The sequence below is a fragment of the Lepidochelys kempii genome, chromosome 3 (assembly GCF_965140265.1).
Source record: "Lepidochelys kempii isolate rLepKem1 chromosome 3, rLepKem1.hap2, whole genome shotgun sequence".
NCBI lineage: Eukaryota > Metazoa > Chordata > Testudines > Cheloniidae > Lepidochelys > Lepidochelys kempii.
The window spans coordinates 198,972,629-198,995,072 of record NC_133258.1 but is presented as its reverse complement, the minus strand read 5'-3'; the positions used below and the strand labels follow the sequence as shown (position 1 = coordinate 198,995,072).

Below are 22,444 nucleotides of genomic sequence, written 5' to 3'. Positions count from 1 at the left end.
GGTACAATAGCTTTGGCCATGAGTCAGTATTGGCAATGTGTAACCCTGGAATGAGGAACAAATAAACCCATCGTGAAGACTCATACAATACATACTTTACATACATTGAAGAATGCAGAACACTTTGCAACATTTAAACCTGACCTAGTGGGAATATGGGGGGTTTTTTTTTTGGTTTTGTTTTTTAATCTTCCAGTTCACTCAACATGTTTGAGGCTTGTAGTGGTGGGGCAGGTGTCCCTCTCCCTCTGGGTCGGAGGGAGGCACCACCACCTCGCTTCGTTGTCAGGGCCTCCACCCCATATCAGGGGAATCAGCATAGGCGTTACCATCCCAACCGTTTTAACGGGCTGTGCAGCCAACCGTCTAGGGCCCTTGGACATTTCAAGCAGGTGCGGCACCCACCTTAGTCGATGGCCTCGGGGCCCTTGGGGCAGGGGTCCGGGCCAACACTAGCATTAAACAGCTCCAAGCCCTTCGGCCCAGGGCGGAGCAACCCCACCAGTCAATTAGCGCTGGCCTATGGAGGCAGAGATAGCAAACCCAGTAGTCAATCTGTTCTGGGCTCTTGTAGCAGAGCCAGAGGAAACCTCAGGTGTAGGGTGGCGGAGTAGTTTGCCACTGAGTCAGCGAGGATCCCAACCACAACACGCTGGCCGTGCCTCAGGCGAAGCTGCAGCCAGTCTAAGGTTTACTGTCTCTGGGCCACTTCCTCCCCTCCCCTTGGGGTGTACGTGGAACAGCAGGGTGTCCTCTGCCTCCTCTGGGTCGGTGGCCTGTGGCAGTCCCAGCAGGTCTGTGGCAGAAGTGGGCTCCCCGGTGGGCAGAGCATCACTGGGTTCAGCAGCAGGGTCAGCATCCGGGAGCAAGCAGGGTTCATCTGCCTCCTTTGGTGTCTTGGCCCCAAATGAGCAGGAGGCCCCGCCCTTTATACTTCCTGTCCCAGTGAAGTACTTCCAGCGGGAGGGGCGAGGGAGGCCTGGCTCCGCCCACTTGTGCACAGAGGGTGGTTCCTCCCCTTCTGGCTTGAAGAAAGGTCACACTGCCTCACTACCTGCTAGATATTCTTCTGAATTTCCATACTCTTCGCAGCACAGATAGAAACTGTAGGTATTGATAAGATCCATATTTCTGATCATGTTGCTATATCAATTTTGATTAGTATTGATTTAAGCCTGTCAAACCTTCATCTTGGATGTTTAGTAATTCAGTGACTTGTGACCCAAAATTTGTTACATTTATAAACGAAGGGTTGGATTGTAACCTTACAATCCCAACATGAGGTAGAGGCAAATTCCTCAAGAGCAAATCAGTGTTTGTGTGTGTATATAAAATATATGTGTATGTGTTTATAGCTAGAATTCATTCTCTCTGTCTTTCAAGTAAAAATTATAAAATTTTCATAAATAGAATCGAGCATCAGCAGTATTAGCACCATTATTGATTTTTGCCCTTTCTGCTAATTTTTTAAGCGGATCTATGCATTTCTCTTGGTGCCTGCAAAGCCTTCAGTCAGGGTCCAGCGGAAGTATCTTTTCTATACACAGGAAAAAATTAAATTTTATTAAATGGACACAAATAACAGCCCTTGATTTCAACACTGGCAGATTCTGCAATCTCAATTTTGTAAGCTAACTCAAGTTACAAGCCCCGGTTGCCCCCTTTCTTGTTATTGCTTGTCTTATTTCTAGAACCTATAACAATGACTACAGCATAAGAAGTAATCCTCCTTAAATTTAGGATTTGCCAGGTCTAATGCTGTGATGATACACCTCTGCTAATCCATGCTACATTATAGGAAGAGATTGCACCTAAAATCCTGAGGTCTTGAAGCAAATTATTTTTGGTTTTAAAGCCAGTTGAAATGTTTTAATCACAGATTCTTATTTTGTATTTTCAGAAAAACGGCATATCAAATGGAGGTCTCTACAAAAGGCCATTTAATGAACACTTTGAACAAGCACCAATGTATGTTGCTGTTTTGACTTACGTGGGTTTTGGCGTTGGAACAATATTTGGCTACCTGCGAGATTTTATGAGAGCCTGTGGACTAGAAAGATGTAGCCTTGCTGCAGAAAGAGAAGAACAGAAAGTATGTATGAAAAAAGTTATTGTATTGTGTTAAGGGCTTTCCCTTCACCCTCTCCTGGTTCCTGTCATGCAGACAGAAAGCAGAAGACCAGAAATCTGAAGTGCAAGCAATGAGATGTTTATTGGGGTTAATCAAGCAAGCATATCCATAGCTCTGTACACTGCAGAGCCTTCCCTTCTCTGTTTTTCCCACTTCCTCCTTCTTAGCAGGCTTAATTATACCTGTAGTGCATGCCCCTGGACCCACCTCTTACAATTTATGGTCATGTTCCGTTTTGGAGGGTCGTGAGTCTGGGGGCTTTGGTACCACCTTTTTTGTATCCCATGGGAAGGGTAAGGAGTGAGGTTGTGTTCTGGCCAAGGTCGGGCTTTTCTTTGGCTTTTAGTGTGTCTTATACCTCCCCTCCCCCAATCTCCTTGCCCGTTCCGACTGGTTGCTTGACCTTGCCTTGAGACAGGAGTCGAGGCAATCTCCAAGTGTACGCTCATATATTAAACTCCTGGCATACCCAGTAGCTCTGTTTCTTATCTTTTCTCATTACACTAACAAATCCATCTGGCTGGCCTCTCCAGGAGCTGGGTTTCCTCTTCTATCTGTCCAAAAAGAAATTTTGTTCATAACAGCCCATAATAATAGAAGGAGAGGGGGTGGCAATTTGCATGATCAAGAGCTTTATATTTGCTTGAAAGCTAAAATATGTCTTGAAAGAACAAAGCTCAGGCGTATGGTATTCTTTAGCATAGTAATCAACATTTTTAACCTAAGAATATGTATTTTAAAAAGTTCTTAGCAAACTGCTATTTTAAAACCGTGACTTGTTCTCTTCCTATAAACACAGGAGATGGTAAATACAAATGAAGTTCACACATAGGTAGCCATCAAGCAGAAAATAAGCTGTGATGCCAAAATATAAAACCCTGATTTATAAGAATTGTTGGAAACTGGAGCGCTATTCCTGGATAATTTGGGGATTGCTGTCACCCTAAGTCTGTTATGCTAACACATGCATAAATGATACCCCCGCATAGTTTTGGGGAATACACTGGAGTACTGTTGATATACAGTGTACAATAATGACAATATTATGATACTATCCCCTTTTAAAACTGAGACCTTTGTCGTGCTGCCTCTCACTACTCCACAGAGAGTAGTTTGGCAGATTCCCATCCCAGGGTGTGTGTTTGCCAAGTAGATCATAAATTAGTCTGATTCTTCTGCTCCAGCTACAAAACAAAAACAGTTTGCCTTAGATGCATGCTTCAATCTCCTCTGGCAGGTCTGCTTTAAACTGACCATATCCATATTGAATACCAGTCTGTTTGATACTGATCCAGACAATTTAAAGCAGACCTGCCAGAGGAAGTGGAAGCATGAATGATCCCAAGCAGCTACAGATGATCAATTCATGCTTGATCCCTTAGATTCCCATGAGGGCACTATTTCTAACAATCTGAGCAGCTTTCAAATATGGGCCATATATTATCACAAATGTTTCCTTCTTCATCTGTCCCCTCCCCAAAATTACATTGTCTGAGGGCCAAGACTGACCATATTCATTTTTGGACTGGTGGCAGGTTTACCACTCAAAGCCTTGTGAATGATCAGGGCTAGAAATAAGTGAGGGATCCCCATGTTCCAACAAGACACCCAAGAATTGTTTCTTTCCCTGGTAGGCCCAAGATACGTGACCCTAAAGTCATGGCATTGTGATACACAGAAAAGCTATTTTATAATCATTAGTATGGATTTAAAATTGATTAGTTTATAATTTCCTTCTTCTTCTGAGCTCTCTGTAGTTTGAGTCAAGGGACCGGGAGCTACGGGAGGAAAGATACAAAAAAAAATACCAACTCCATTCAAAAAATCTGGAAGATGTTTCTGTCCCTAAAATGGGGGGTGGGTTTTGTAAGGTTTTGGTTTTTTTAAAAAGCAGCATAAGCTACGTAATGAAGTAGCAGGATATAAAGAGTTCATTATCACACTTTTGATATGTCCTCTGTGATTTGGCCACTTGTGAATAATGATGATCCTAAACATTTCAGTAAAACCTTTTTACCACACCATTGTGTATTCTGTTAATTCTAATATTTCATATGTATGTATTTGCTAACTAGTATGACTGTGGTACAACATATATATAACCCATGGTTAAGTATTTGTCAACCAAAGTCAACGCCCTACAAGAAGAAGGCATGTATAAACTGAGGTGGGAACTTCTAGTCTAGGCTGACAATATCAAAATAAATCACTGTAGGTTTTCGGGTTATATCTAATGAATCCATTTTCTTATGGATTATGATTTGCTTTTTATCCCACATTTGCTAGAAGCTCTGCATTATAATGAACCTCTCTATTTTCAAAATAACTTTCACAATGTGTATCTGGCATGACGTCTCCTCCTGGTATGAGCTTTCAGAATATTAGACCCTTTTGTGAGTTCTCTGCTACTAGGCTTGTATTACTACCAGTTTCTTAATGAATTAGTCTGCCTTTTTAATTTAAATAATAAAGTACATAAGATGGTGACTTCCCTAGAAATGTAACCCTGTATTTTTTTTCAAACCAGGATTTTGTGCCACTTTATCAAGATTTTGAGAACTTTTACACAAGAAACCTCTACATGAGAATACGAGATAATTGGAACCGTCCAATCTGCAGTGTCCCAGGGCCACAGTTTGACCTGATGGAACGTATTACAGATGATTTCAACTGGACATTTAGGTGGGTCAGGCTACAGGTAGCAACCAACAGTTTTTTAGCCAGGGAAGTAGAAAGCTATAATGGGAATATAAGTATGCAGAATGTCATTTCTCAAGTTGGAATATGGCAACAGAACAAAACTGGATTGGTAAATATTTATTTGTTTATTTATATATTGCCCCTTCTCTAAAATCTGCTTTAATTGTAGATTTACTGGTTTTACAAAAATAGTAGTTTTCTACTTCTGACCCATCTACAAAGGGCAAACAACAGCATTTAACACTTCATCCATTAACGTCAGTGGTTCTACACCAGCTGAAGATCGAGCACTGTGCTTCTAAACACTGTTTGGGTGGGCAGCATGGAAGGAGGCCAAATTATGTTGCAAATGGGCTTTTTTAAAAAAAAATTGCTTTAATCCAGGTAAAAACCTAAAAGAGATTTAAAGGCATTTATAACATAGTTTGGACCCATCCACACTGCTTGGCCAAACTCTCTTATAACCCAGTTTGGTTTAAGCCTTTCTTAAGCACAGTTGTAAAAATGATTGCTTGTGCTGTGTAGATGAGACTTCTGATTTACACACAAGGATCTGTACCAATTCTTTGGTATTGAATTCCAAGCTTGGAATTGAAAGCTTTATATACACTCAGCTTCACTCTATTGAAATTGAGGTAGAAATGCACTACAGTGAAAACGATGTAGTGTCTCTGTTTATACTATGGTTGCTGAAATATTTTGAAAAAGTAAGCACACGTATTAGAAAGATATTGGGTGTGTTGCAGCATGTGGGTTTTATGGATTATTTTTCAAATTATTGAAATTACATTGACATGTCTCCTTATTCTTTTTTCCAATGAATGATGCATGGTTGTTCCTCTGGTATTGGCTCTCTTAATACAGCTTGATGGAAGCCATGCCTCTGATGGTCCAACAGAGTTGGGAAGCAGATAAGCATATGTCAAATGTACATTGTTCCTGCTAAACAATCCTAAAGGCAATTTTCAAATATATACAGGCACTGTTTCACTCGACCCTGAAATGCAGTCATCTGTAGGATGGAATGTGGCAAACATTGTGTGGAAGCCAACAGTTCTTCTTCAAGTGATGGGCCCTGTGTGTATTCCACACATGGCTGCACACGCAGTGTCTGTTGACCCTCACATGTGCGGTACATCTCCTCATGCTCCCAACTGAAGGTATATGGGGCAGTACCAGGCAATGCCACTCCAGTTCCCTCTTACTGCCACATGGACTGATTTGGAACCCTGATCCTCCTTTGCTCTTACCAGATGAGAGACTTGCCTTTCTCTACTGTAAATAATTTAGACTTAATTTTACTCTATAGCTTAGTTAGGATAGTTAATATAGTAGATATAGTTGTAGTTTAGTAGAAGCACTCCCAAGTCAGGGCACTCAACCCACCGTCACTGATGGACTACGTCTAGGATCCCAGGCTTCAAGAACTGCGTCTCCTGCCCTCGTTCTTTTTCTATTAGTGATTGTGCCTATACTGGCTGGGAGAAGCACACATCTCAGCAAAGTGTACCATCTGTAAGTCCTTCCCGCCCAGAACCAGAAAGGCCTGTGAGCTCCATCTCTGCAAGTTCCTGATGGAAGAGGCGATGAGGCCCTGAATGCACTCAGATCCTGGCCAGGGAGACCCCCCTGTACAGCAGCTGCCATAACCCAGCAGTGCCTCTCCAAGCACAAGCCATGGTGTGTAACCGCCAACACTGAAAAGTAAGGACAAGTCCACCATGAGAGAAAAAAACACTCTCACGGGCACAAGAGCAGATCCCTGCAACGTACTGCTCATAAGAGATGTGTTCCCTCCTCAAGTTATACCAGGTCGGGTGAGGTGTCACGCATGGACCCTGCGGAAGCAGTGCCAACGACCCCACATCTGGAGGGTAAGACAAAGAAGAAGCAGGATCCATCAGTAATGCCAGTGACCTTGGTATCAGGACTCTTAGAGTGCGCGTCTACGAGTGCAGCTCCGAATACTCCGATGGTGCCACCTCGACATCACATGGACAGAACAGGCCTGACTGTGAAACCGGGTCCCTTCGTAGTCTCCATGGGCAACCTGAAGACACCCAGAATCTCTCCCACCAATTGATTCTTCAGTGGGAAACCAACTCCCTGCTCTACAAGGGTGTGAAAGAGGGCTTCCCCCCACAATCCTAAACGAAAGAATTCTATTCATCATGTTTCCTCATCCCAAAAAAAGGCATAGGCCAGAGATCCATCCTGGACCTTCAACAGCTAAATTACATGCATCAGGAAGCTGAAATTCTCCATGATCATATTGGCATCGATTTCCTCTGTCCACGAGGAAGCTTGGTGCACGGTTCTTCACATGAAAGATGCATACCTCCATGTAGACATCCACCTGTTCCACAGGCAGTTCCTTTGTTTCAAGGTGGGACATTGACACTTCCAGTTTTGTTTTCTTCCTTTCCGCGTAGTGGGTACTGCAGATGGTTACAAAGGTATTCACGATCATAGCGGCTCAAATGAGACACCAGGGTACCACAGTATTCCCTTACCTGGACAATTTGCTCCTAGTGGGACAATCATGACAAGAAGTTGTCTCCATGACCCAATCTCTTCAAAGACTTTTGGCCTCCCTAGGAATCTGCATGAATGAAGACAAGTCCATTTTGTCACCTACACAGATTATAAGTTTTACAGAGATGAGACTGGACTCAGTTGTTGCATGGGCCTTCCTCCTGGCAGAAGGCTTTGCCACAGTGAGCTCCCTAAATGCTCACATTTGCCGCTAGCCCCGCACGACAGTCCACCAGTGCCTCTCCTCGTGGGGCACATGGCAGCCTGTACCTACATGATGCCCTTTGCAAGACTCCACATGCAGTGCCTACAGACTTGGCTCCTCCTGACCTACAAGCCAAACAGGGATCACATCGAATCCAGAGTCACTGTCCCCTTGGACATTCTGACCCCTCTTGCTTGGTGATCCAGTCCATCCAAGGTCATGAGTGGGACCCCCTTCAGCCCTCCCGCTCCAAAGGCCACCATCATGACAGACATCTCCTTTATGGGATGGGGTGCCCACCTGGACCACCAAACAATGCAGGACACGTGGACTCCATGGGAAGTCAGGAAACACACAAATGTGCTGGAGCTCAGGGCAGTCTGCCTCACCTGCAAAGCCTTTCTTCCCCTCTGACATGCTCTCCACATACAAATCTTTTCAGACAACATTGCCACGGTGGCATACATCAACAAACAAGGAGGGGCTGAATCTCGCTCCCTCTGCTCGGAGTTGGTCAGACTGTGGAACTGGTGCATCAGAAACCAGGTGACCTCAAAAGTTGCATATCTCCTGGGCTCCCAGAATTCCCTGGCAGACACACTGAGCAGTACTTTCCACATTGATCCCGAATGGGAACTACAGGATGCATTACTGACCAACCTCTACACATGGTGGGGTACCCCCAACTGGGATCTCTTTATGTCATATGCAAATTGGAAGCTCTCCCTGTATTGCTCTGGGGCACTGTGGGAAGAGACTCTCAGGGCAATGCTCTCCTGCTGTCATGGATGGGCCACCTACAATATGCTTCTCCCCCATCCCCGCCCCCATTCCCCTGTTGCTTCAGGTTCCCAGGAGAGTGCATCGGGACAGAGCCACCATCATCCTCACAGCACCCTACCATCCCTGACCGTTCTGGTTCACAGACCTCATGAAGCGCTCCACCTGTGCATCAGTCAGGCTCCAGTTGTCCCCAGATCTTCTCACTCAAGATCAGGGCAGGTTCAAACATCCCCGTCTGGGCACACTTCACCTCACACCCTTGTGTTTGGATGGGCGTCTGACATAGATCGTGCATGTTCCACGCCAGTGCAGCAGATCCTTAACCAGAGCAAAAAAGAATCAACCAAAACATGCTATCAAGCCAAGTGGTGTCACTTCCTGAAGTGGGCCTGCCACCACCACCATTCACCAGACACAGTGAGCATTCTGGTCATCCTAGATTATTTCCTTTCCCTAAAAACATTGGGTTCAGCTCTCAGCTCTATCTATGTACATCTTGGTGGCCTTCCTTCCCCCAGTGGACAGATGCTCCATCTCTACATACCCAAGATGGTACGATTCATGAAAGGCCTGCTCAAAACCTTCCCACTGTTCACCAAACCCACACCTCAGAGGAACCTTAACCTCGTCCTCTCAGCCCTCATGAGACTACCTCTTGAACCTATGGCAACTTATACCATGGCCCATTCTTTTCATAAAAGTGGCCAGGTTGTGTCCAAAGGATCAGTAAACTAGCAGCCATGGTGGCTGGCCCTTCTGACACAGTATTCCATAAAGACAAAGTTTCCTTGAGACTACACCCCAAATTTCTCCCCAAGATTGTGTCAGAATTCCATCTGATTCCATCCACTTGCCTGTGTTCTGCCCAAAACCACATGCTTCCCCTACAGACAAGAGACTACACTCCCTTGATGTCATTCGGGCCCTGGCATTCTACCTACAAAGAACTAAACCCTTTCAAAAGTCTTCACCACTCTTCGTAGCCCTAGCAGAAAAAATCAAGGGGCCAAACCATATCCCCACAGAGAATCTCCAAGTGGGTCTCAGGCTGCATACTGGAATGCTACAAGATATCAAACCTCCCCTCTCCTGGGAGCATTACAGCTTACTCCCAGGGGCATTACAATTCTACATGGGCACAAGCCACTTCCTCCACTTCACAGGCTTGACAAAGCCCTGGCTGGGATGATTTAGTTGGGGATTGGTCCTGCTTTGAGCAGGGGGTTGGACTAGATGACCTCCTGAGGTCCCTTCCAACCCTGATATTCTATGATTCTATGATTAGCGGATGTTCTGTGGCAAGACATCTGCAAAGACACAGCATGGCATTTCATACACACATTCACAACGCACTATGCCCTGGATCATGCAGTAGCCACGAACAAGGGTGTGGGACGAGCTGTATTGCAAATGACTCTGCCAGTAGCCTCCTTGCATCCATCACCACACTGATCACTGATTACAGGTCACCCATGTGTGAAATACACATAGGGACCATCACTTGAAGAGGAGGAGGAGGAGGTTACTTACTGTAACTGGAGGTTCTTTGAGATATGTGGTCCCTATCTCTGTTCCACTACTTATTCTCCATCCCCTCTGCTTGGGACTTGACCACATTGCAGTACGAATAGGAACGGGAGTGGTATTGACCTGCGCTGTCCCTTATACCTTTGGTCGGGAGGACAAGGAGGCATACCGTGCATGTGTGGGCCAACAGACATTGCTTGGAAAAAACTTCAGTTCAGCTACATGGCGCACATGTGCACCCGACATCTCAAAGAACCTCCAGTTACAGTAAGTGACCTCCGCTTTTGACCCAGTGAAGTAGAAAACAATTGGAAACTATAAGTATACAGAATGTAATTTCCCAAGTTGGAATATGGCAATAAAACAAAACTTGATGGATAAATACTTATTTATTTATTGCCTTCTTCTTTAAAATCTGCTTTAATTGTAGGTTTACTGGAAGAACTATCAAGGATGTAATCAACATGGGTTCTTATAACTACCTTGGCTTTGCAGAAACAGATGCTAATGCTTTGAAAACAGTGGCAGATGAATTACAGAACTATGGGACAGGAGTATGCAGTACCAGGCAGGAAATGGGTAAGTGGAATAAACGGCTAAATTGCTGCTATGGTTTCTATTGCTAGATGGGTTGTTCTATTGTCACAGATGCTATGATGAAACTGGATACTTGTAAGATTCTATGCTTGTTAACTATTCCTTGCTTGGCTATTAAAAGGAATGTTAATTTCTTTTCAATATTATGTAATTGTTAAAAAGCTTGAGTAGATTTTTGTCCCATGTGCTAGCTTATCATCCAAGAAAGGTGCATCTGTCTCCATCTGAAAGCAACTCCAATTGCATTGCTATTCAGAAGCTCTTTCCCTGCCGGGCTGGCTGTGCAGAAATAGTCTTCTGGAACTCTTTTATGTATGATGCGGGTAGTGCAAAAATATAGAACTAAGGCATGCTAACCTTACCCATTTCTGCTGTCAGCTACTGCTGATTGCAAAGAGAGCCTGTAGTGCCTTTTCAAAGCTGTTTTGACTAATTTTGGTAACGTGCATGACTTTACATGTTATAACTTGCAAGTCTCCAGAGTTTTTGGTTATCAGTTGTTGTTGTCTCCTCTGGAGATCTCTGTTAATGGTCATAGTTATCATACTAAAAAGTTTGGACAGAAACCTGACTAGCAGTGTGTATTCATGGGAGCCTGAAATCTCTTGATCTGCTCAGTGTTCCTGCTGATTATGAAATGGTCAAGAATTTTCTATCCGAATAATTTTCCAATGGAAAATGCCTTTTTTTTTTTTTTTTTGCAAAAAATCAAAAACATTTGTGGGAAAACATCAATTTTTCTGACAAATTTCAATTTTCCACAAGGGTCTGACTGCAGGGGAAAAATGTGCTTGTTGGCGGCATTACTAGGCCCTTCCCTTCCCAAGCAATACTGCTTCTTGGCGGGTTCCTCCTGCTATCCACCTGGTTTCAGATATCCAGTTCTGGAGTCTTTGGTTAGTATTTAAACAATCACGTTTATTCTAGAAATGAAATCATAAACACTGTAACTCTGTTGGTTAGGCAGAGTCACAGTGGCAGAACCTAGCTAGCAGATAATGCCGAGCCAGATAATGCCAAAGAATTGGTAACAGTATATACAATATATATATTAACAACTGATTAACAATTTACCAATCACTACAGAACATGATGGAGTTATTGACAGGTAAACAGTACCCTTCACATGAATCATAACCATAACAGGACTTTGAGACCTGCGCTTCTCCGGCCAGGAGTCCCTTCTGCACATGTGCAGGTATACAAAGGTCACACAGTGGACACCTTGATCAACAGCCCCTAGGCTCCACTCCCTCTACTGTCCCTATACCAGGGATCGGCAACCTTTGGCACGCGGCCCATCAGGGAAATCCGCTGGCAGGTCTGGACAGTTTGTTTTCCTGCAGCGTCTGCAGGTTCAGCTGATCGCATCTCCCACTGGCCACGGCTTGCCATACCAGGCCAATGGGAGCTGCAGGAAGCAGCCAGCACGGTTAGTCTCTAAGGTGCCACAAGTACTCCTTTTCTTTTTGCGAATACAGACTAACACAGCTGTTACTCTGAAACCTTTGATTTCTTTCCTGTTGGAAATGCTGATGGCTGGGAAGATGAGGCACTTGTTTTTAGGGATTCTAGCTATTTTTAATAAGCATTAAAAGGGAACCCAGATCTCTTGCATTCATAATTTCCTCTAAAATGTACAGCCTTTCAGAGGGAGAGTTACAGTGAGCAGAAGGCGGAAATGGGTTAAAAAAGTAGGAAAAGGAGGTATAAGGATGGGTTTAGATCATTTGGTGTTATATCTGTAGTGCTGCTTTAACTCTGTGCTAGTTAATACTAAAGCAACTTTACAGAACTTGAATTATTTACTCACCCACTTAGGATGAGTAATATTTTTCGTTTGACTTTTTGAGTGAAATAATTTTAATTTTTTTATCACCTTCATCGTAATAAGGTTGGGCAAGAAGCATTTTTTCAAAACGATTTAGTTTGGTTGAACTTAAGTACTTGAAGTATTCATAAATTGAGGTATAATAACTAACACTATAGACTCTTTATGGTCCCAGACCAGGAAAGCACGCAAGCATGTGTGTGTGAGCACAAATAGTGCCGTGGAAGTCACACACATGTGTAAGGTTTCAGAGTAGCAGCCGTGTCAGTCTGTATCCGCAAAACGAAAAGGAGTACTTGTGGCACCTTAGAGACTAACCAATTTATTTGAGCATAAGCTTTTGTGAGCTTATGCATCTGATGAAGTGAGCTGTAACTCACGAAAGCTTATGCTCAAATAAATTGGTTAGTCTCTAAGGTGCCACAAGTACTCCTTTTCTTTTTACACATGTATAAGTGCTTTGTATGTTCAGGGCCTTAATTAGTAAGCACTCTTTCTAAGCACTGATAGGTCTGTGTATGAAAAGAATATTTTGTTTCTTGGAGAAGTATAGTGAAGAGAGGGGAGAATGAAGAAGTAAAATGAATACAGTAGTTATTTTAAAAACAAATGCCAGATAAAAATTTATAATATAATAAAACCTTGGGCCTGAATCTGCACATCCTTGTGTAGTGCAGAGTGCATGGTAGATATAAGATGCTCCTGAATCAGAATGCGAGTATTTTTTAGGTGCTTGGCTTTGGAAATAGATTAACGTGGAAATTTTAATGTTTCCATTTATATATTTAAAATTACATCTCCATTTTACAAAAGAGATTGGAATCAAGGCAGAATATTGCCAAAGACAATACTTAGGGCTTGTCTACACAATTAGACCATGGCAAGCAGGGGTGTGAATCTACCCCACACTAGCCTGCCACAATCTAACTGTCCCTGTCCACCCTGATGACATGAGTTAACAGTTTGTTAATGCGCTTTGAGCTAGTTCTGGTTCAAAGAGGATTAGATCAAAGCACTCTCAGGGTATGTCTACACTACGAAATTAGGTCGAATTTATAGAAGTCGGGTTTTTAGAAATCGTTTTTATATAGTCGATTGTGTGTGTCCCCACACAAAATGCTCTAAGTGCATTAACTCGGTGGAGTGCTTCCACCGAACCGAGGCTAGCGTCGACTTCCGGAGTGTTGCACTGTGGGTAGCTATCCCACAGTTCCCGCAGTCTCCGCTGCCCATTGGAATTCTGGGTTGAGATCCCAATGCCTGATGGGGCAAAAAACATTGTCGCGAGTGGTTCTGGGTACATGTCGTCAGGCCCTCCCTCCCTCCCTCTGTGAAAGTAATGGCAGACAATCGTTTCGCGCCTTTTTCCCTGAGTTACCTGTGCAGATGCCATACCACGGCAAGCATGGAGCCCACTCAGCTCACTGTCACCGTATGTCTCCTGGGTGCTGGCAGATGCGGTACTGCATTGCTGCACAGCAGCAGCAACCCATTGCCTTGTGGCAGCAGACGGTGCAATAGGCCTGAAAACCGTCCTCATCGTGTCCGAGGTGCTCCTGGCCACCTCGGTAAGGTCAGTCAGGAGCGCCTGGGCAGACATGGACGCAGGGACTAAATTAGGAGTGACTCGATCAGGTCACTCTCTTTAATCCTGCAGGCAGTCCTATTGTACTATCTTATGGTGAGCAGGCAGGAGATGAGGACGGCTAGCATTCCTATGGCACCATCTTCTGCTGAGCAGCCAGGAGATGTGGATGGTTTGCAGTCCTACTGCAGTGTCTGCTGCCAGCCAAAGATGTAAAACATAGATGGAGTGGATCAAAACAAGAAATAGACCAGATTTGTTTTGTATTCATTTGCTCCCCCCTCCCTCCCTCTGTGAAATCAACTGCCGACAATTGTTTTGATGAGGGCTGTCAGGGGCACCTTGAAAACTTTAATGGAGATTCCGTCCTGCCTGAAATAGCAGAGGGAGGGATAGCTTAGTGGGTTGAGCATTGGCCTGCTAAACCCAGGGTTTTGAGTTCAGTCCTTGAGGGGGCCATTCTGTGTGACAGTTGTTTTTGTTTCTCCTTGGTGTAAAGCCACCCCCTTTGTTGATTTTAATTCCCTGTAAGCCAACCCTGTAAGCCATGTCGTCAGTCGCCCCTCCCTCTGTCACAGCAACGGCAGACAATCGTTCCGCACCTTTTTTCTGTGCAGATGCCATACCACGGCAAGCATGGAGCCCGCTCAGATCACTTTGGCAATTAGGAGCACATTAAACACCACTCGCATTATCCAGCAATATATGCAGCACCAGAACCTGACAAAGCGAAACCGGGTGAATAGGCGATGTCAGCGCAGTGACAAGAGTGATGAGGACATGGACACAGACTTCTCTCAAAGCACAGGCCCTGGCAATGCGGGCATTGTGGTGCTAATGGGGCAGGTTCATGCGGTGGAACGCTGATTCTGGGCTCGGGAAACAAGCACAGACTGGTGGGACCACATAGTATTGCAGATCTGGGACAATTCCCTGTAGCTGCGAAACTTTCGCATGCATAAGGGCACTTTCATGGAACTTTGTGACTTGCTTTCCCCTGCCCAGAAGCGCATGAATACCAAGATGAGAGCAGCCATCATAGTTGAGAAGCGAGTTGCAATAGCCCTGTGGAAGCTTGCAATGCAAGACAGCTACCTGTCAGTCGGGAATCAATTTGGAGTGGGCAAATCTACTGTGGGGGCTGCTGTGATGCAAGTAGCCAGCGCAATCAAAGATCTGCTGATATCAATGGTAGTGACCCTGGGAAATGTGCAGGTCATAGTGGATGGCTTTGCTGTAATGGGATTCCCTAACTGTGGTGGGGCCATAGACAGAACCCATATCCCTATCTTGGCGCCGGAGCACCAAGCCGGCGAGTACATAAACTGCAAGGGGTACTTTTCAATAGTGCTGCAAGCACTGGTGGATCACAAGGGACGTTTCACCAACATCAAAGTGGGATGGCTGGGAAAGGTACATGACGCTCGCATCTTCAGAAACTCTGGTCTGTTTCAAAAGCTGCAGGAAGGGACTTTATTCCCAGACCAGAAAATAACCATTGGGGGTGTTGAAATGCCTACAGTTGTCCTTGGGGACCCAGCCTACCCCTTAATGCCATGGCTCATGAAGCCATACACAGGCAGCCTGGACAGTAGTCAGGAGCTGTTCAACTACAGGCTGAGCAAGTGTAGAATGGTGGTAGAATGTGCATTTGGATGTTTAAAGGCGCGCTGGCGCAGTTTACTGACTCGGTTAGACCTCAGCAAAACCAATATTCCCACTGTTATTACTGCTTGCTGTGAACTCCACAATATCTATGAGAGTAAGGGGGAGATGTTTATGGCGGGGTGGGAGGTTGAGGCAAATCGCCTGGCCGCTGGTTACACGCAGCCAGACACCAGGGTGGTTAGAAGAGCACAGGAGGGCATGGTGCGCATCAGAGAAGCTTTGAAAACCAGTTTCATGACTGGCCAGGCTACAGTGTGAAAGTTCTGTTTGTTTCTCCTTGATGAAACCCCCAACCCCTTGGTTCACTCTACTTCCCTGTAAGCTAACCACCCTCCCCTCCTCCCTTTGATCACTGCTTGCAGAGGCAATAAAGTCATTGTTGCTTCACATTCATGCATTCTTTATTAATTCATCACACAAATAGGGGGATAACTGTCAAGGTAGCCCGGGAGGGGTAGTGGAGGAGAGAAGCACCGGGAGGGGTGGTGGAGGAAGTAAGGACAAGGCCACACAGCACTTTAAAAGTTTAAAACTTAAAACTTATTCAATGCCAGCCTTCTGTTGCTTGGGCAATCCTCTGGGGTGGAGTGGCTGGGTGGCCGGAAGCCCCCCCACTGCGTTCTTGGGCATCTGGGTTAGGAGGCTATGGAACTTGGGTAGGAGGGCGGTTGGTTACACAGGGGCTGTAGCAGCGGTCTGTGCTCCAGCTGCCTTTTCTGAAGCTCAGCCATATGCTGAAGCATATTAGTTTGATCCTCCAGCAGCCTCAGCATTGAATCCTGCCTCCTCTCATCATGCTGCCTCCACCTTTCAGCTTCAGCCCTCTCTTCAGCCCGCCACTTATTCTCTTCAGCCCGCCACCTCTCCTCCCGGTCATTTTGTGCTTTCCTGCACTCTGACATTCTCTGCCTCCACGCATTCGTCTGTGCTCTGTCAGTGTGGGAGGACAGCATGAGCTCAGAGAACATTTCATCACGAGTGCGTTTTTTTCACCTTCTAATCTTCACTAGCCTCTGGAAAGGAGAAGATCCTGTGATCCTTGAAACACATGCAGCTGGTGGAGGAAAAAAAAAGGGACAGTGGTATTTAAAAAGACACATGTTATAGAACAATGGGTACACTCTTTCACGGTAAACCTTGCTATTAACATTACATACCTAGCACATGTGCTTTCATTCCAAGGTCGCATTTTGCCTCCCCCCACCACATGGCCAGCCCATCCCCCCTCCCCCCTCCCCGTGGCTAACAGTGGCGAACATTTCTGTTCAGCCACAGGCGAACAGCCCAGCAGGAATGGACACCTCTAAATGTCCCCTTAAGAAAAGCACCCTATTTCAACCAGGTGACCATGAATGATTTCACTCTCTTGAGGATAACACTGAGAGATAAAGAATGGATGTTGTTTGAACGCCAGCAAACATACACTGCAATGCTTTGTTCTACAATTATTCCTGAGTACGTGCTATTGGCCTGGAGTGGTAAAGTGTCCTACCATGGTGGACGGAATAAGGCTTCCCTCCCCAGAAACCTTTTGCAAAGGCTTTGGGAGTACATCCAGGAGACCTGCAAATACCAGGACGAATTAATTATTAAACATGCTTGCTTTTAAACCATGTATACTATTTTAAAAGGTACACTCACCAGAGGTCCCTTCTCCGCCTGGCAGATCCAGGAGGCAGCCTTGGGTGGGTTTGGGGGTACTGGCTCCAGGTCCAGGGTGAGAAACAGTTCCTGGCTGTCAGGAAAACCGGTTTCTCCGCTTGCTTGCTGTGAGCTATCTACAACTTCATCATCATCATCTTCCTCGTCCCCAAAACCTGCTTCTGTGTTGCCTCCATTTCCATTGAAGGAGTCAAACAAAATGGCTGGGGTAGTGGTGGCTGAACCCCCTAAAATGGCATGCTGTTCATCATAGAAGCGGCATGTTTCGGGCTCTGACCCAGAGCAGCCGTTTGCCTCTCTGGTAGGCTTGCCTCAACTCCTTAAGTTTCACGTGGCACTGCTTTGGGTCCCTGTTATGGCCTCTGTCCTTCATGCCCTGGGAGATTTTGACATGTTTTGGCATTTCGAAAACTGGAATGGAGTTCTGATAGCACGGATTCCTTTCCCCATACAGCGATCAGATCCTGTACTTCCAGTTCAGTCCATGCTGAGCTCTTTTGCGATTCTGGGACTCCATCAAGGTCACCTCTGCTGATGAGCTCTGCCCTCACCTGCAGCTTGCCACGCTGGCCAAACAGGAAATTGAAATTCAAAAGTTCGTGGGCCTTTTCCTGTCTACCTGGCCAATGCATCTGAGTTGAGAGTGCTGTCCAGAACGGTCACAATGGAGCACTCTGGGATAGCTCCCGGAGGCCAATACCATCTATTTGCGTCCACAGTACCCCAAATTCAACCCGGCAAGGCCAATTTCAGTGCTAATCCCCTTGTCGGGGGTGGAGTAAGGAAATCAATCTTAAGAGCCCTTTAAATTGAAAAAAATGGCTTCATCATGTGCAGGGTTAAATCAATTTAATGCTGCTAAATTCGACCTCAACTCTTAGTGTAGACCAGGGCTCAGAAACTGTTAATGCACATCAGCAGGGTGCAAAAGGACAGTTAATCCATGGCAGGCTAGTGCTGGGTAGATTCACACCCAAGCTTGCCTTGATGGTCTAATTGTTTGTGTAGACAAGTTCTTAGTTACTCCTTATTTTAGGAGGAATGATTTCAATCTGAGTAACCATGATTAAAAACTGATGACAATGAGAAAAGCAAAATCCTGTCACTGCAATAGCCAGTCATTTGCATGTTACTTTAATATGCAGTTTATAATACAGAAGCATAAGGAGCTAATAAAAAGAGAGAATGGCATATCCAGATTCTTGTGTCAATTTGTGAGACAAGCCAATCACTTAATTCTTTTTTTATCTTGGTTTTTTTCCCCACCATGCAAGATACTTTTTCAGTATATCTTAGAAAATGGTATTCAATACATACACATAGATGTATACATCTAGGAACAAAGAACATAAGCCATACTTACAGAATAGGGGACTCTATCCTGGGAAGCAGTGACTCTGAAAAAGATTTGGGGCTCATCAGCTGAACATGAGTTCCCTGTTCGAGACTAGGGCCAAAAGGGCTACTGCAATCCTGGGATGCATCATCAGAGGAATCTCGAGTAGGAGTAGAGATTATTTTACTTCCGTATTTGGCACGGGTGCGACCACTGCTGGAATGCTGTTTCCAATTCTGGTGCACACAATTGAAGAAGGATGTTGAGAAATTGGAAAGGGTTCAGAGAAGAGCCATGAGTATGATTAAAGGATTAGAAAACCTGCCTTACAATGATAGACTCCAGGAGCCCCATCTATTTATCTTAACAAAGATTAAGGGGTGACTTGATTATAGTCTATAAGTATCTACCTGGGGCACAAATATTTAAAAATGGCCTCATCAATCTAGCAGAGAAAGGTATAACACAATCCAATGGCTGGGAGTTGAAGCTAGACAAATTCAGACTGGAAATAAGGCATACATTTTAACCGTAAAATGTTGGACCATTGGACCAATTTACCAAGGGTTCTGGTGAATTCTCCATCACTGACAACTTTTAAATCAAGATTAGATATTTTTCTAAAAGATCTGCTCTAGAAATTATTTTGGAGAAATTTTATGGCCTGTATTATATATAGGATGTTATATATGTGTTCTATAGGATGTCAGACTAGATAATCACAATTATCTTTACCGGCCTTGGGATCGATGGATCTGTGGGAGGCTTTTGGGATTTTCAATCTGAAAGTGAATTTTCCTCTTATTTTAAAAATAGGGACAAGCTGTACATCCTGAATGAGAATCTGCACCCCTGCACACTACAAAGTTTAACTGTCTAGGGGCTCTATAGTTAAACATTTGGTGGTTACATAAACATATGGATCTACTGGCCATTGTCCCCTTTGGAGCTGGCACCCAGAAGCAGCAGGGTTTACTGCATTATTACAGCTGTGTAGCAGCCATGCAGAATTTCTTCCCCAGCCCCTTTTGAAATTCTCCCATTGCTACTCAGTCTAAGAGCAAAGGACTAGATTTAGCCCACACAGAATAAGTTGGGTGTGAGTTGTATCAGAGGGGGTTGTGGGGAGAGTTTAAATTTTGGTGCTCAACCAAAAATCAGTTGTCATTTTGTTCTGTTTTTTTATTATTATTTGATTGGTCTTTTAATTTCTTTGATTTTTAAGGAAAAATCTAAATTTCCATGTCCACATTTAAATTACAATAGCACTTTACTTTTTTCAGGCTTTAGGGCCGCACATGACATTTTAGCAGCATGTTCTGGCAGGAGGTAATGGTTGTGTTACTATTTTTTTTTTTATTTTTTATATTCAAATTGTGCCCAAAGGTCCGATTCAGGATCAAGTCCTATTGCCCCAAGTGCTGTACAAACACAGGATGAGACAGTTACTGCCTTGAAGATGATATAGTGATAAGAAACTAAAGCTAATGTGAACTAAGTTGTACCCTTCGAAACAATTTCAGTATTTATGACCTGAAATTTCATATGTGACTAATGATTTAGGGTGTCTCAATTTGTGGGTGTCCACCTTTAAAAAGGGCCTGATTTTCAGAGAGTGGGTAAGTCTGAAAATCAGGACTATTTCATGTGACTCAGGTTAAAATCTCACAATTACCATTGATGTTTGAAAATTTAGGCCTGTGACTTGTATTGGGATGTCAGGATTATTGGGTCAGTTCAGTTTTGGCCCCAGATTTAAGGGATTTGTTCGTTTTAAAATCAGCTTTTATTAAATCCAAGGGTAACACAACATTTACCATACTATTTTTTTTTAAATCCAGTGGAAAGAATTTAATTTAAAAAACAAATTAAATATTGCCCACCAGCGTTTGCAACTCAGACATTACAGCATTGTGCTAGCACAGATAATGGAAAGTGAATAAGACTTTTAACTTTGTTGTTTAAATATTTCATAAGCTGTCAGTGACTTTTAATCACCAGGCCTGGATTTTGTCAGCCTGGGCAACTTGCTGTAGGAGTGTACACGCCACATTCCCCATACCCAGGTGAGCTGAGGGATGACATGCCCTAAAGGTGACTTAATTTGGGAGAGTAGGGTGTGGAAGGCTGAAAATATGAAAGTCACAATTTTTATAACAATTTTTGATTGTTATCAGAATTTCCCATAATACCCTTGTCTTTTTCAAACACCAGCCTGACAAACTCACACTATCCTATAACTGGGAAGAGGGATGGGAGAGAATTATTTGGGTTTTCCTTTCAAATTTACTGATGGCTGTTTTTTCTTCTTTTATCAAGTAGACCGCTTATGCCACCTGATTGGGAAAGCTCTGTGGCCCCAGTTCTCTGGTCAGGCTGCGCTGCAATCAGTGCAGAGCCTGGTGGGATGTAGGGGAAATGTAACATCAAGGTGACTTTGTGCTGCCCTGATCAAGGGACCAGTCTAACCCCAGTAAAACAAAACAGACTTAGGGTTGCTATAATTTGCACCTTCTGGTAGTGGCAGATCCACTAGCTGCGGATTGTCAGAACACTAGTGATCCAGCCAAACCCCATTCCACCGGGCATGCATCCCACACTAGAGAGCTGAGTGGCTGAGGGTAGGTATAACTAGTGTAACTGGCTGTACACCCTTGGGGACCTTCCCCTGCTGGGGAATCCTCCTATATAACCACATACTTAAATGACTGGTTTGAATACATTTAATATCCTCTCGTTTTAAAACTCAAGAATCTTAAGTAGGCCGAATCTGAATCAGCCCTGTTGTTCCCACCCCCGTATGATTTTGTCTCTAGCCTTTCATTGATAAGATCTGGTCTATGCATCATACTTCTTCCGTAACACCTCACCCACCACCTACGGTAGTTCCATCATAATTAGAGATGTGCAAAGCCAGGGCTGGTGTTGCAAATCCTTGTCAGTCAGGTTTGGGTTTTGCAAAACAAAACCCACCAAATTCAGGGGTGGTTCTGGTTTGCGGTTTGGATTTATATCCAATAGTTCTATAGAGTGACTGTATTTTATTGGCACCTACCTTCCATTGCTGGGATTTGTCATTCACAAATAGTGACGGGTGAATCTCAAATTGTTCAGTCTATCATCCTAGCAAAGTCAACAAAGGCAGGTTAAAGAAATACCAGAGATGCTGCCTTTTTCTATTCCATCTAAGAGTGACAAAAACATACCGACAAGAAGTACGGTTAGGACAACTGACCAGAGTGGGAAAGATGGACGTGCAGTTTTTTTGAGCAGACATGCATTTTTTTAAGTCAATGTTCCTTTAAGCTACTGTATATATGTGAACAGAAAAACAGGAATAGAAAACAATACCTCAGTACAACCAGCTGAGTTATAATTGCTGCTGGAACCACAATGAGCCCATTTAATAGTTGGGTTTTAATTATGGCAGGTAAGATCACCTTTCTGGCTCACCACTCTCATTATCCCTCCATTTGTTCACCTGTCTCCACCAGATCAAACAAAAGCTTCTTGTCTTCCCCTTCAGTTCCCTTCATCATTTAACTCTGCCTCACTACCAGACCTACTGTTCTGTCATGACACCAACTCCGCCTCTGCTCTGCAGGTGACATGAGCCATTATCATAGAATATCAGGGTTGGAAGGGACCTCAGGAGGTCATCTAGTCCAACCCCCTGCTCAAAGCAGGACCAATCCCCAATTTTTGCCCCAGATCTCTAAATGGCCCCCTCAAGGACTCATGCATAGGTCCACTTGTTCCTTCAGCTTTGTCACACTTTATCCTATGCTCCCTAACCATATTCCTGGGGAAAACGCTGTCAAAACCCATAAAAATACCTCCCTTCCTCCCTCAAATTGCTCCTTAAGACTTATCTCTGCCAGGGT

The 22,444-nt window shown here is 44.3% G+C and overlaps 1 protein-coding gene across 9 annotated transcripts in view; it reads left to right on the top strand.

Annotated features, from left to right (window-relative positions):
* SPTLC3 (serine palmitoyltransferase long chain base subunit 3) overlaps positions 1-22,444 on the top strand; it is a 292,121-nt gene that overhangs the window by 209,054 nt on the left and 60,623 nt on the right. For all 9 annotated transcript variants that reach the window (XM_073339599.1, XM_073339595.1, XM_073339598.1 and 6 more), the window contains 3 exons: positions 1,901-2,092; positions 4,659-4,813; positions 10,312-10,460. In XM_073339599.1, the coding sequence (XP_073195700.1) occupies positions 1,901-2,092; positions 4,659-4,813; positions 10,312-10,460 (496 nt within the window). The remainder of the gene's footprint in view (positions 1-1,900; positions 2,093-4,658; positions 4,814-10,311; positions 10,461-22,444) is intronic.